This window comes from Salmo trutta, chromosome 2, assembly GCF_901001165.1.
Source record: "Salmo trutta chromosome 2, fSalTru1.1, whole genome shotgun sequence".
NCBI classification, from domain to species: domain Eukaryota; kingdom Metazoa; phylum Chordata; class Actinopteri; order Salmoniformes; family Salmonidae; genus Salmo; species Salmo trutta.
In genome coordinates this window covers 57,891,071-57,904,668 of record NC_042958.1, presented here as the reverse complement: position 1 = coordinate 57,904,668, position 13,598 = coordinate 57,891,071, and the positions used below count along the sequence as shown (strand labels likewise).

The following is a 13,598-nucleotide window of genomic DNA, read 5'->3' as shown; positions in this document are numbered from 1 at the left end:
CCCTCCCTCTCTGAGGTTCTTTCCTAAGGTAGATATCTTTTTCTCTCCACTTTTTTTTCTCCCTCAGGATGCCTCATCCACAGGCCCAATATTAAAGGGGGGGAGAAGACGAGCGAGGTTTGGAGATGTCAGCTGGCAAGCCAATCACAGAGGATGGCCTTAGGTTACGAAAAAAAATATTTGTTCCCATCTGTCAATCACACACCACCCCCTGGTAATGTGAAAAAAAGGAGGGAGAAAGAGGGAGGGCGAGAGGGAGGGAAAATGAGAGGGGAGGTATAGGGAGGGACAGAGGAAAAAGGTAGAGTTCTTCTTATTCAATCTATTTCATCCATGATAATTCAATGCCAGCACTCCCTAAAGTGGCTGAGGATAGGTGAAAGGATGTAAGGCCTGCCTTTTCATGGATGCTTTGGGATTGACAACGGAGAGGAGGGTATACGGGGGGAGGAAGTGTTGACTCCATTTTTAAGGGGTTGTGCCCTGACTAATTGATGCGGGTATATGTGCATACAGTGTATCCACACACCATTTCTCTGTCACACACACAGGGGGACATTTACAGTGAATTTTCTAAATTGTTGTCCTCCCACTCCGACAAGAGGACATAAAAGGAGACACAATAAAGCCATAAAACGTGATGGTCGAGCCAGTCACTCAAGTTAATATGCTGTAGTGGGCCAAAGGTGACACATTTTACATCAATACCATTGTCATTTTGATGGGCTGTGGGGCAGGCAGTAGTCGGAGAGAGAGGAGGGAGATGGGGGCACTATTTCTAGAGCTAACCCAAAGTCAATTTAGATGTTGGGAAACTGATTTGTGACCATAACAAACTTCACACTTTTGTTGAGTCACGGGGTTAAATGCTCTATTATTTATATCAAGACTTAGGGAAAAGTTTTATTTTCAACAAAGGCATATTGATGTACTGTACCGCAACAGCAAAAACATAAATTAACCCATGAAAAGACTGCAGTATGTTAGCGGAAATTGATACATTTCTTATGTTTCCCCTATAGAGAGAAAATCTATTCTCGGTTGGACAGCTTGTTATTAGAGTTTTGCCAGTGTGTTGCATCGTGTGTTTAGAGAATGATGTCTAATGCTCTTAGTGGTTCCTCTATGTTCTTATGATTCTGTGTGTTCAGATGGTGTTTTCTCTGTAACACAGATGCCGTGACGTCACGCCTGAGTCAAAACAAGATCAATATGAGTTATTTAAAAGTTATTTACCGTGAGATTTATTCAACCGTTATATTTCTCACCAGACACACAGCTATTCACTGAAGTAATCATCCTTTTGAGAAACATTATTCATTGACTAAACTTGTCTAAATGATTTCCTTGATGATCTGTTGTAGCTTTTGGACTGATGTCGACATAGTGGCACAGGTGCCTCAAAAAGGAATTGATCATGGCTTTAATGTTCTGCGTGCAGTACCCATGAGGATCATGTTGGCCCTTCATCCAAACCTCATCTATACTACTACCTCTCAACATCCCTAAAATAAACCCTATTGGTTACCCCCAATCAAAGCTCTCTCGTCTTCTCTGGTGTGGCTATGAAATGTACCCTAGGGTAGGGTTTGTCTGGTGACAACTGATGTGCTGCCTGGGGGTGGTGGTGGTCATGCTCTACCCCAGGGCAGGAGGGAGTGAGTGCCGGAGGGGCTGAAGGAAGGGGCTGAAAGGTTTCACAGTAGGGGCTGGGAGTGTGCCCTCTGGAGGGGAGAGCTGCCTACCTACCACAGGGACAGAGCCCAGTGACCCCAGCCTGGAGGTCAGTCACAGAATATACTCCTCACTCTCCTCATGTTTTGTTCCCCCACAACAAAGAAGCTGTGACCGATGCACTTTGGGACCAAATATCGCCCGGCTTGAGAAAAGAAAACATCAGTCACTATCCACAAGAAATGTGAGAGTCATATTGACATTAATGACATACGGCCTTGTATACGTACACGTCAAGATGGTGTATGTATCTGTGACGCTCACGACAAGGAACTAAGGTCTGCTTTTGATCACAGACATTATCGTGTGCTACGGTGAACGAGTTCGAAAATGTGCCGAGATCAGCATTCTTTGAGGAGTGATCGACGCTTCGCGGGGCCAACGATGGATGGATGGGGAATGTGACAAGAGCGTAATTTACGATCGGAGGCGATGGAATGGTCTGCGGTCTGCATCTGAACAACATTGAAACCACGTTTCCCTGCAGGTCAAAGCCACAATGTGATCAACTGTCTGGAAATTTATGGTTAGAATCTACAACTCTATAAAACCTGGTCCTGAACTGTGACTCGTGGAGAGTTTCCATTGTGCAGATGTAGGATCTTAATTTGAGCCAGTTTGCTACAGCAGGAAGATACTCCTGCAGCAACAGAAAATGCTCATTATTATGTGGATTATAATTAATGGACATTTTTGTAGGGATTGAGCCATTTTTCATAAGGGAAAATTACAAACTTCAGAAGCCTTTTTAAAACGCAAATACACTACAAGTTTAAAAAGTTATCCAGCAACAGGGTGATCAAATTAAGATGCTATGTCTGTAGTCTGTCTGATACCATACATATCTATATCTCTCTCTGAAGATGACTCATGACAGCCTGAGAAGTAGGCTATTCTGTGAAACATCAGTACCAGTTTAATCTTTGTTTGTTAACTACGTAATGTATGGATGTATGTCAAAAACTCAATAGTGACAGAAAACATGTGTGCGTGTCTATTCTTGTGCATGCGTGTGCTCGTCCGCAAGCATCTGTGTGTAAATGAGAGAGAGACTATGTACTTGTATCAGTATGTGCCCAGGAGGGGGGGCACACATAGAGGACCCCTGCTGTGCTGGTTTCTACGGTGACCTGAGAAAGGCTGTAACCAAGTCCGGCTCTTTCTCAGGCCTGATCAGCGTATTACTACAAAGGAGGACATGTGTTCAGCCCCCCGCCTTCCGCCCACTCCCACTCAATCCGACCAACGTGGCCGGACACAGGCAGCCAATAAAACCAGGATTAGGAGGGTGTCTACACACACTGGGCTGTAGCGAAAAAGTTTCTGAACACGCCCAACTCCGCCCTCCCCTCACACACTTATTTTCTTTCATTAGTTCTTTCTTAGACCATCTTTCTGTCTTTGTTTATTTCATTCGCTCCCATTTTCTCTCCTTCCTCTGTCTCTTTCTTTCAAATCCCTAACACTGTAAGCTCCTGGCACAATGGGGTTTCCAGAAATTACTCATTTTGCCGGCGCAGTTCAGCCAATTCTCAATGCCCATCTCCCTCTGTCATACTTGGAGTCCTGTGTCTTGCCCTGATATGATAATGAAATGTGCTCCGTCACAATAACAAGGGTGTGTGTTTGTGTGTGTTGCTTGTGTTCGGTTGTGTGTGTTGCTTGTGTTCGTTTGACAGAGATACAATTCAATGTCTCCGTTTTTTTTGTTTCACTCCAGGACAATGCAACGATGTTGCAGATGTGTCCCATCTGCAACGGAAACGCATCTTGTGTTGTGTGCTGTCATGAATGTCTGGCGCACTCTACCAGTAGGCCTCTCTGTATCCAGAGACTGCATCCTCATCCATCTGCTCTGGATCTCCCGAACGCTATAATGCTAACGTGTCCTGGAAATGGGATTTTTGTAAGCTGGGGACAAAGAGCGACAAGAACTCTCCCCCAAACAAACCATTTTCATTAGAGCAGCAAACACTTCATCCTTTAGCTATGCAACAGGAGCCCCTGTTGGTGTGGAAGGCCAAGCCACTGTCACACAGGGAGGGAAGAGCCTTAAACCCTCGGCTGGCGGTCTTCAGTCGACACTGAGCCCAAGCCTAATTAAAGGACACTTAAGCCCACAATGAGCCGCCGTGCAGGTTTGGGGGTGGCGGGGGTCTCAGAGTGGAGGGGCAGTATTCATGGCACTCGTAAACAAGGGGGTCTGAGAACAGAGAGAGAGAGAGAACAGAGACCGAGAGAACAGAGAAGGAGAGAGAAGAGGGGCTATGTACCAGCGACTTTGTTCACACTCTTCAAGATGAAGAGTCAATAGCCAGCCCTCTTGCCATCCCCCCTAATAACCACCTTCTTCAGAGGGCTCTGCAAACACAATGCTTCTCCCATTCCCCTCTTCTCGCTCTCAGTCACTGATGGGACAATGAGGGAGCCCCGCACTCGCTCCCAAGTCCCCCCCCCCCAAACAGACACTTCTTTTATTGAAATTCTTTGGGGTTCTAATCCCCAGCTTCCTCAAGGGCCAATAATGGACTCCCTGCGACAGACTTTTCCAGCACCGATAGCTAGCATTCTCCCAGCCCGGATCACAAGTCTTCTCCTTCTCCAATGTCAAGTCTTCTCCTTCTCCAATGTCAGCTCTATGTCTTCCCAGTCAGTGAAAAGAAACTATAGCTAGCACTGTAGCATTTGTTAGTGAAATGCAATGTTATCTTGAATCAATACAAATGTGCTGCTGAATTCAAAGGTTGATGGGAAGTCAGTGTTGGAAGTTATAGTACTCCAGTAACAGTGTCATGTTGTATTTCAAGGTGATGCTGCATCTCAGAGCCAATAGCAAATGTGTCTTTCCACCTTGTAGTGACCAACCTTAGTTTTGCTTTAACTAACATGTCTATGTATGGCTAGTTTTACAATTCAAATAAGAAGGGATTGATTTAAGTTGTATTTTGGCAGAGGGTGACAGAATGCAGAGTTGGGCAGAGACATGGGGTTGTATAATAGACTGCATGAACAATGAGCATACTATGCAACATCATGCCTTTCTGTTACATTATCATACGGCTTATGACGAATGTCCAACATACCTGTCCTGTCCACTTTCACATTTAGCTTGACTACATGTTCAATTGGTTCTCACTGCAGGTGTACCATTCACTCTCAGTCAGAATAATCCCAGAGGGGGGAAGCGACCAGTTGGAAATGTGAGGATGGTGACATCTACTGGTCACATGGGATTCTTAGGGGCTAGTTGATGTTTATTGTCATGATTCTTGTCCTGAAGGCAGAACTGATCGATATCTCCTTAGATAGGCCAGCTGCAAAGTCAAAATTGGCCATGTAGAAAATAGAAGGGAAGCGCTGCTAGGGTCCACAATAATATGTCTTTGTAAATAGAAGGTGCTCTTTGGTAAAATAAAAAAGGTGAATTTGTCAGAAAAAAAAGAAAGGAGAACCAAGGCACTCTTCATATAATTAATTGAAATGCCTTTATTTGTATGGCATGTTGTATGGAACAAAGATTCAAAAACTTTGATGCGTTTCATCTGCATGGCCTACATAAGGGAGCACAAAATTCGAATGATACTGTACTAGCAGGGGCGCAACTTTCACTGGGGCCCATATTCTGAAATTGCATTTTTGTCCCCCCCAGATTTATCATTGGAATGTGATACAAAACGAGGCAAAGCTTTGCTTAAGACCATGCAGACGCCTCCAAGTGGTCGGGTAGGCTGTTTGGAGTGTTTATCTGACTGGATTTAAAAAAATCTATTTAAAAAAAGAGGCCCCCCTACTTCTAAAACCAAAGTTGCGCCCCTGCTGTACAATGTATTTTCTTTTGAACAAAGCATTTTCCAATCAACCCTGATTGAAGAGGGAGTAGTCACAGAACAGCCAATAGTTCAAATTAATTGGAAAACACCTAGTAAACAACACTATACATTCAAAAGGGAAATAGAAACACTATCAAAATACACATCAAGGTCAGACGCATTAGAACCACTAGAAAAAAAACGAAGTAGTTCTAGCCTTGAATCGGAGTGGGCAAAATTGTGTTTATGTTACAGAAACGAAGGCCCTAGAGAGTAAGAGAGACAATAATGCCAAAAGTGAATCTAAGCATGAAAGGTATCTCATCATTAAAAGCTGTTATTACAGGCACAAGTCCTATTAACATGTTACATTGTAAAGCCTCACTGGGAGAGCCTCGAGGGACCAGAGAGTATAGAAATGTAATCTGCTCCAGAACACATCTGAACAACTATTAAAATGTGTGTTAGAGAAAGAGATGGAAGAGGGAAAAAGACCACAAGGACTTTGAAGCTTCAATTTGATCATCCACCAAGGTAGCCAGAGTTGTTATAGGCCAGGGATCACATTTCCACCCACGTCAGACTGAGTGTTTATCATACTGTAGCTTTACAATAAAACATGAAAGATATCCACGGTGGGCTGGAGATCTAGGCCCATGCTTCAGCCTACACATTACATTATACATTACATTACGGATTCCTTCTGGCAGCAAGTTTAGAAATGTTTCATGACGAGAACGTTGTCACCTCTGAGAATTATGGAGTAATCAGTGGCTTTGACAGTGAATATGTGTATGTCTCTATGAGTGTTGATTGAACATCATCTGAAGATAGTCTCATTTGATTGGATTGGATTGTTTGATTGCTTGATTTCATATGTCATACAACCATTTGGTGCCCATAGGGCTAATTAGCCACTATTCATCAGGTACTTGTGCAACAAAACAACATTTATATTTTACTAATTAGATGCATAAGTCAAAATCATAGCATGTACAACAAACACATTGTCAAATTATAACGATAAGGTTGATTTATACAAACAAACAATACCTTGCTCCTTCTCCCCCAGGCATTGAAAATATATATTGAAGACGCCCTTTCTGAAAAAGAATTCTAGCCTGTGTTTGTGATGTTGCCAGAACACTTCAGGGTGAGCTTTAAAAATGTACAAAAAAGAACATGTCTCAACAACGTACTTAGGAGCCTCCCGAGTGGTGCAGCGGTCAAAGGCACTACATCGCAGTGCTTGAGGCATCACTACAGACCCGGGTTCGATCCCAGGCTGTATGACAGCCGGCCATGACCGGGAGACCCATGAGGCGGCGCACAATTGGCCCAGCGTCGACTGGGTTAAGGGAGGGTTTGGCCGACCTTACAGTGAAATGCTTACTTACAAGCCCTTAACCAACAATGCAGTTTTAATCAAGAAAATACCCCCCAAAAAAGTAAGAGATAAGAATAACAAATAATTAAAGAGCAGCAGTAAATAATGTCCTTGTCCCATCGTGCTCTAATGACTCCTTGTGGCGGGCTGGGCACCTGCAAGCTGAATACTGTTGCCAGTTGTTGCCAGTTGGCTCCCGGGTTAAGCGAACAATGTCTCAGTTGACGCATGGCCCTTGACATTTGCCTCTCCCGAGTCCGTACGGGAGTCGCAGCGATGGGACAAGACTTTAACTACCAATTGGATATCACAAAAAGGGGATAAAAAGTACCCCCCAAAATATATATATATTATAATTTACTTAGCTTTGATAACCATGACAAAAGTATAGCTATTATGATATGGCCATGACTTGATAGGACTTGATATGGCCATGACTTGACGGCGCTGTTATGGTTTTTCTCATTGTTTCCAATGCCAGCTGTGATCTCAGAGCATTGTTCTGTAATTTGCATGTGACGGTAGATCTAAGTTTACATCTCTAACACACCACCCAGAGCTATGACCAGGAGATAATACCTTGTCAGCTGGCCAAACCTGTTTAATGCCACTCAATTCTGGGGTATCCTTAGAAAACATTGGGTATCACATAACCACCCAGTTAAATGGAACATAGCTGACCCCCTCAGCTTTAGGGAACGGTGTTCCCTAAATTAGTGTTTGGACTTATCTGGGGATCTAGAACATGACACTCTTGATCTTCTTTGATTTGGGAGTCTCAGGCATCAAATCTCGTCAATCATTCTCACTGCTTCTAGCCTAGAGGAGCCTCCACTGTCCCACCACATATAGGAGTCAATGGCCTTCTTTTGTGCACAAATATCAAATTATGATTGAAAGGATGCCAGAGTTCTCTAAAGAGCTAGACTATTTGTTTTGATCAAATGGTGCAAATTTGGCAAAAATATCTATTTTGTAGCACTTTATTTTATCGTTGGCCTACTTTTTCCATTAGTATTGATCTATCTATTTAATATCAATATGAAAAGGGAGTTACACATGTAGGCTACATATTATATACAAAAGTATATAAAACAGTAAAAAAAAAAAAAGTACAAAAACTTTTTATATACAAAAGTATGTGGACACCCCTTCAAATTAGTGGATTTGGCTATTTCAGCCACACCCATTGGTGACAGGTGTATAAACTCGAGCACACCGCCATGCAATCTCCATAGACAAACATTGGCAGTAGAATGGCCTACTGAAGAGCTCAGTGACTTTCAACGTGGCACCATCATAGGATGCCACCTTTCCAACACGTCTGTCGAATTTCTGCCCTACTAGAGCTTCCCCGGTCAACTGTAAGTGCTGTTATTGTGAAGTTGAAACGTCTCTGAGCAACAGCTGCGAAGTGGTAGGCCACACAAGCTCACAGAGCGGGACCACTGAGTGCTGAAGCGCATAGTGCATAAAAATCGTCTGTCCTCGGTTGCAACACTCACTACCTACTTCCAAACTGCCTCTGGAAGCAACGTCAGCACAAGAACTGTTCATCGAGCGCTTCATGAAATGGGTTTTCATGGCCGAGCAGCTGCAAACAAGCCTAAGATCACAATGCACAATGCCAAGATCGGCTGGAGTGGTGTAAAGCTTGCCACCATTGAAATCTGGAGCAGTGGAAACGCGTTCTCTGGAGTGATGAATCACGCTTCACCATCTGGCAGTCCGACGGACTAATCTGGGTTTGGCGGATGCCAGGAGAACGCTATCTTCTCCAATGCATAGTGCCAACTGTGAAGTTTGGTGGAGGAGGAATAATGGTCTGGGGCTGTTTTTCATGGTTCGGACTAGGCCCCTTAGTTCCAGTGAAGGGAAATGGTAACGCTACAGAATACAATTACATTTTAGACGATTCTGTGCTTCCAATTTTGTGGCAACAGTTTGGGCAAGGTTCTTTCCTGTTTCAGCATGACAATGCCCCCGTGCACAAAGTGAGGTCCATACAGAAATGGTTTGTCAAGATTGGTGTGGAAGAACTTGACTGTCCTGCACAGAGCCCTGACCTCAACCCCATCAAACACCTTTGGGATGCCCAACCTCACTAATGATCTTGTGGCTGAATGGAAGCAAGTACCCACAGCAATGTTCCAACATCTGGTGGAAAGCCTTCCCAGAATAGTGGAGGCTGTTATAGCAGCAAAGGAGGGACCAACTCCATATTAATGCCCATGATTTTGGAATGAGATGTTCAACGACCAGGTGTCCACATACTATTGGTCATGTAGTGTACTTGGTGACATGCTAGGTAGGCCTACTTTTCTTACATCAAAGAATTTAACTCAATTGGTAACTATCTTGGTAGCTTACCAAATGAAATGTATTTTATTAAGCCCTTTTTACATCAAATCAAATCAAATTTTATTGGTCACATACACATGGTTAGCAGAGGTAAAAATCTGTCGTTCTGCCCTTGAGCAAGGCACTGTTCCCCGGGCACTCAAGATGTTAATTAAGTGTGAGGAAATGCTTGTGGTGTAGCGAAATGCTTGTAAAAAATCCTGACTATGTAATAACACTTAAGATTTTCTGGGCTAACAATGTAAGTAATAATATTTAAAAATAATATATGAAATGGTTATTACTGTGTAATGATAATTTACTATGTAATTTATCAGTGAATACTTGATTATTTTTGTACAGTAAAAATCAAGCTCTACCATTTCGTTTTGATATCAAAGGTTGACCGACTGATAATAGTAATTTATAATGCTTGAAATGTAACACTTATTTTCAAAATTTGCTGTTCAGCACCCATGAAAAGTGCCCTCGCCCTCCTGTTCCTGTGACGTTGCAGGGGGGCGTTTCCCCAACGTTTCAACGCATTCCATTTGAATTGGTCAATTTTACCCATGTGATGTAAATACACCAATCAGTGCTAAGTGCGATAAAAAAAATAAAACAACATCCAAATGTGGAGCTCTGAAAATGATGACGTTCTACATGAATTGCTGGCTGGGAGTGGAAGTGGAACTGTTTAGCCTGAATATCGGGCTATAAACTGAAGGATACTTGAATAACATTGCATAAGAAAGCAATACGAAGGTATTTGAATGAATGACTAGTCGAAACGATATGGCAGTCTGACCTATTGATGCCAATTACCTAACCAGAGAAGGCGATAGTGAATAAGAGGAAAACAGCGATATAACGGACTGAAGCTGAAAGTGCGATTGAAGCCATTTTCTCCTGTAAGTATTATCTTGTTTGATTTGGCTACTTTATTTACTTATTATTGATATTGGAATACAGTAGTCCTAGTGCATGATGCAATATTGTAGATCATAATGTCATATTTCAAATGAATAATGGAAAGTTCTAGAAGAACTGAAAGAATGTGAGTTGAATCAGCCTGCACTACATGCTGGGTCATGACTGTGTTGTAATTCTCATAGCTATTTAATTACTATTTTTGGTGCTTAAAGAGTATTCAATTTTGTATACTGTGTGACCAAAACGAATCTATTTTCTGCTACATTTCTGCAAGACTCCCCCTCCCCAAAGTTACACAAAACCTAGTTCAGCACCACATTCCAACTAAATTTAGCCTATCTAGGGACTCCACCCCCTCCCAATAGGGTCTAATAATGAACATGCATGGATGGAATAGTCAAGCTGTAGCTTAGTCGCATTGCTTGCATCATTTGTAATTGCTGGCATACCTAAGGAATGACACACACCCTTCTGTTCCCACCACTCAGTGTTGACCCCAAGCAGACGAGGAGCGTGGTAACGTGACATCATGAACGTGGGCACGGCACACAGCGAGGTGAACCCCAACACGCGGGTAATGAACAGCCGGGGCATCTGGCTCTCCTACCTCCTGGGCATCGGCCTGCTGCATGTCATCCTGCTCAGCATCCCCTTCGCCAGTGTGCCCGTGGTCTGGACCCTCACCAACCTCATACACAACCTGGTGGGTAGTAGGCACCTTAGTAGGCTATGCCTAGGGGCACCAGTGCATCTCACCCACTGTATAACATAAGTACTGTAGGTGGATGGTCCAGTCACTGTTATTGCACACAATGGTAGTCTCCATAAGCAAACTACTCTGCAGTCTGCACTGTCACTAGGAGTGTGCTGAGTGACAGTGAATAAAAGCAATAGGCCATGGGGCAGTCTGGAACGTTTGTCTCTTTATGTGGCATTTTCATTGCTATAAAAAGTCACAGAACAGACCAGCTTCCACATCCTTTTCCAAACTAAATCGATTTGCGGTTCTAGGCTACTGACAATTTCACAGTATCACTTTTGCCCGTACAATGTTTTATATAACAGCTTTCCTGACTGACTATTCTGTGGTGTGTGTGTTGCAGTGCATGTACCTGTTGTTACACTTGGTGAAAGGAACCCCGTTTGAGACTCCGGACCAGAGCAAGGCTCGCTTCTACACATACTGGGAGCAGATGGACTATGGTGTACAGTTCACTGCCTCACGCAAGTTCCTCACCATCACTCCTATCGTCCTGTAAGGACATCGACACTACCTTATGCTTTATAGACTATTTATAAAATAGTCTATTTACTACTTATAGTCCTTTATAAAGTATAATTTAATGCAACGTGTTGCAATGGTATGTTTGTAGTGATAGGACTGTGAAGTGAAGCATTAGCCTATATTTTTAAGTACGTTTTTTTTCTCGCTGTCCTTGTTAATGACTTCAGCAGCCTTGTCCAGCCAGTCTTTGGGCAGTGGGGAGTCTGGGCTGCTGTGGTGGCTGCTGTCAGCGGAAGGCTCTATTTAGAGACACTGCTGACAGATGGTTTGTCACTAATGCTTGGTCAATGAACCATGATGGATCTATTTGCAGATACGTCCTCTTACATTTTACATTACATTTTTATTTTAGTCCTTGTCACTTTGATCTTCAAAAGTCATCCACAACAGTTGACATGTTCACATGTGGCATTGTGATTTGGAAAGACGTAACTGTCGACCAAAAAAACAGATACCTGTAGTTGTCCAGACAATACCTTTTTTAAATGACCTCCTTCACCCAGCTCCAGTCTTTCTCTGACCTACCCTTTCTTTCTCTTCCTCATACTTTTTCCCTCTCCCCCTAGCTACATCCTCACCAGCTTCTACACCAAGTATGACCGGGCCCACTTTGTGGTCAACACGGTCTCCCTGATGACCGTGCTCATTCCCAAGCTCCCCCAGCTTCACGGAGTTCGGATCTTTGGCATTAACAAGTACTGATGGTGCGGAAGAGGACACCGCCATTCCTCCATCTCCCTGTGGACTGTAAACACAGAGTATCAGGCCCCGCCGCATTGGCCCCCAGCCCATAGGGATCCATGGCCCTTCTCTGGCTCACAGGGCTATTGAGCACTCTGCTAAATGAAACCTATGGGCGATAAACAACACAGAATTGACTTACATGGCTCGGCTGGGTCCGAGCTCCTATGTGGTCCTATTGAAGCTGTGCTGTGGTGTTTATTTGTGGTTCCCTTTATGTCCATTTTATTTCATTCACAGAGAACACTGCAAGTGACGCCTTTGAGGAGTATGAGATGTATTGAGATTGAGTTACAATGTGGAGAGGAGAAACCTCTGAGCAGTTTGGTCCTGAGAAAAGTGAGACTCAGACATTTTGCACCCAGGAAGACATTTTGGAAGTTATGTCACTCAGTTATGGATGCCCTCTAGAATTATAACTCTACATTTCTTTAGCATCTTGTCCTCACAAGGCTCATCCTCTCTTTCTCTCATAAGAAAGGACAGACTGCTAGAGAAAGGGTTAGCTAGGGAGTTGCTCTGACTGTTGCAGTGGTCAGACAGGAGGGACCACAGGGTTTATATTTAGCCCCCCTGACCACTCAGTCTGAGTTTGGAAAGTTTAAGCAACACTTATTTTATCTGATCATTTCCATATTTAGATTGCCTTGCTCTGATTTCAACCAGAGTAAACTTCTGTTCACATTGCAGTCTGTAATCTACAGTGCAGAGTAGACATGCTCAGGCCCCAAATGCTAATTCCAGCTTTGTGAATCTGTTGTTTTTACATTTCATTTGGGACCCTTAGGGCAGAAGATGAAAAGCAGGTTAGGCGATTCATGTTCATGGAAACATTTGTGCATACATATTGTATACTCTAAGTCAGGTTTCCCCAGCTGGCCCTTGGGTGGTTTTATTTGTCCCCTCTAGTTTTCTGAGATTTTAATTGTAGGACATAAAAGACTGTAGAAACACCAGGAAATCAGCTCCAAGTGATTTCAATTTAAGAAATCTGTTCCCAAGTATTCCCACGCATAATAGAGAGACATGTGAAATTATTATGTTTAAGTCAAACATTTATATCTGTTTGGGCTTCTTGCGGTCAATTTGCAGTCTACAAATTATTTGTAATTATGTTCCGGCCCCCGGACCATCCGCTCAAGAAAAAGTATTGCATATTCAACAATAATAGATTGTAGTGCATGGGTATGGGCTTAAAGACTTCCTTCAAACTGCACGGAGAGACATAAAAATTGTATCCATGACTTCATCTGACTCTGGGTAAGTAGAAAATAGGGTTTGATTGCCAAAATCTCAAACTATCCCTTCAGTTGATAAAAAGGCTGTAAATGTGTCATGAAAGTTTGTCATGTTGGTGTTTTAATAAGGT

The 13,598-nt window shown here is 43.1% G+C and overlaps 1 protein-coding gene across 1 annotated transcript; it reads left to right on the top strand.

Moving 5' to 3' along the window:
- Positions 1–9,882: 9,882 nt before the first annotated feature.
- LOC115158430 (ORM1-like protein 3) lies at positions 9,883–13,190 on the top strand. The gene is made up of 4 exons (XM_029707374.1): positions 9,883–10,181; positions 10,692–10,906; positions 11,307–11,458; positions 12,055–13,190. Exons 2-4 carry the CDS (start codon positions 10,733–10,735, stop codon positions 12,188–12,190), a joined length of 462 nt encoding a protein of 153 aa, XP_029563234.1. The 5' UTR covers positions 9,883–10,181; positions 10,692–10,732; the 3' UTR covers positions 12,191–13,190.
- Positions 13,191–13,598: the final 408 nt, after the last annotated feature.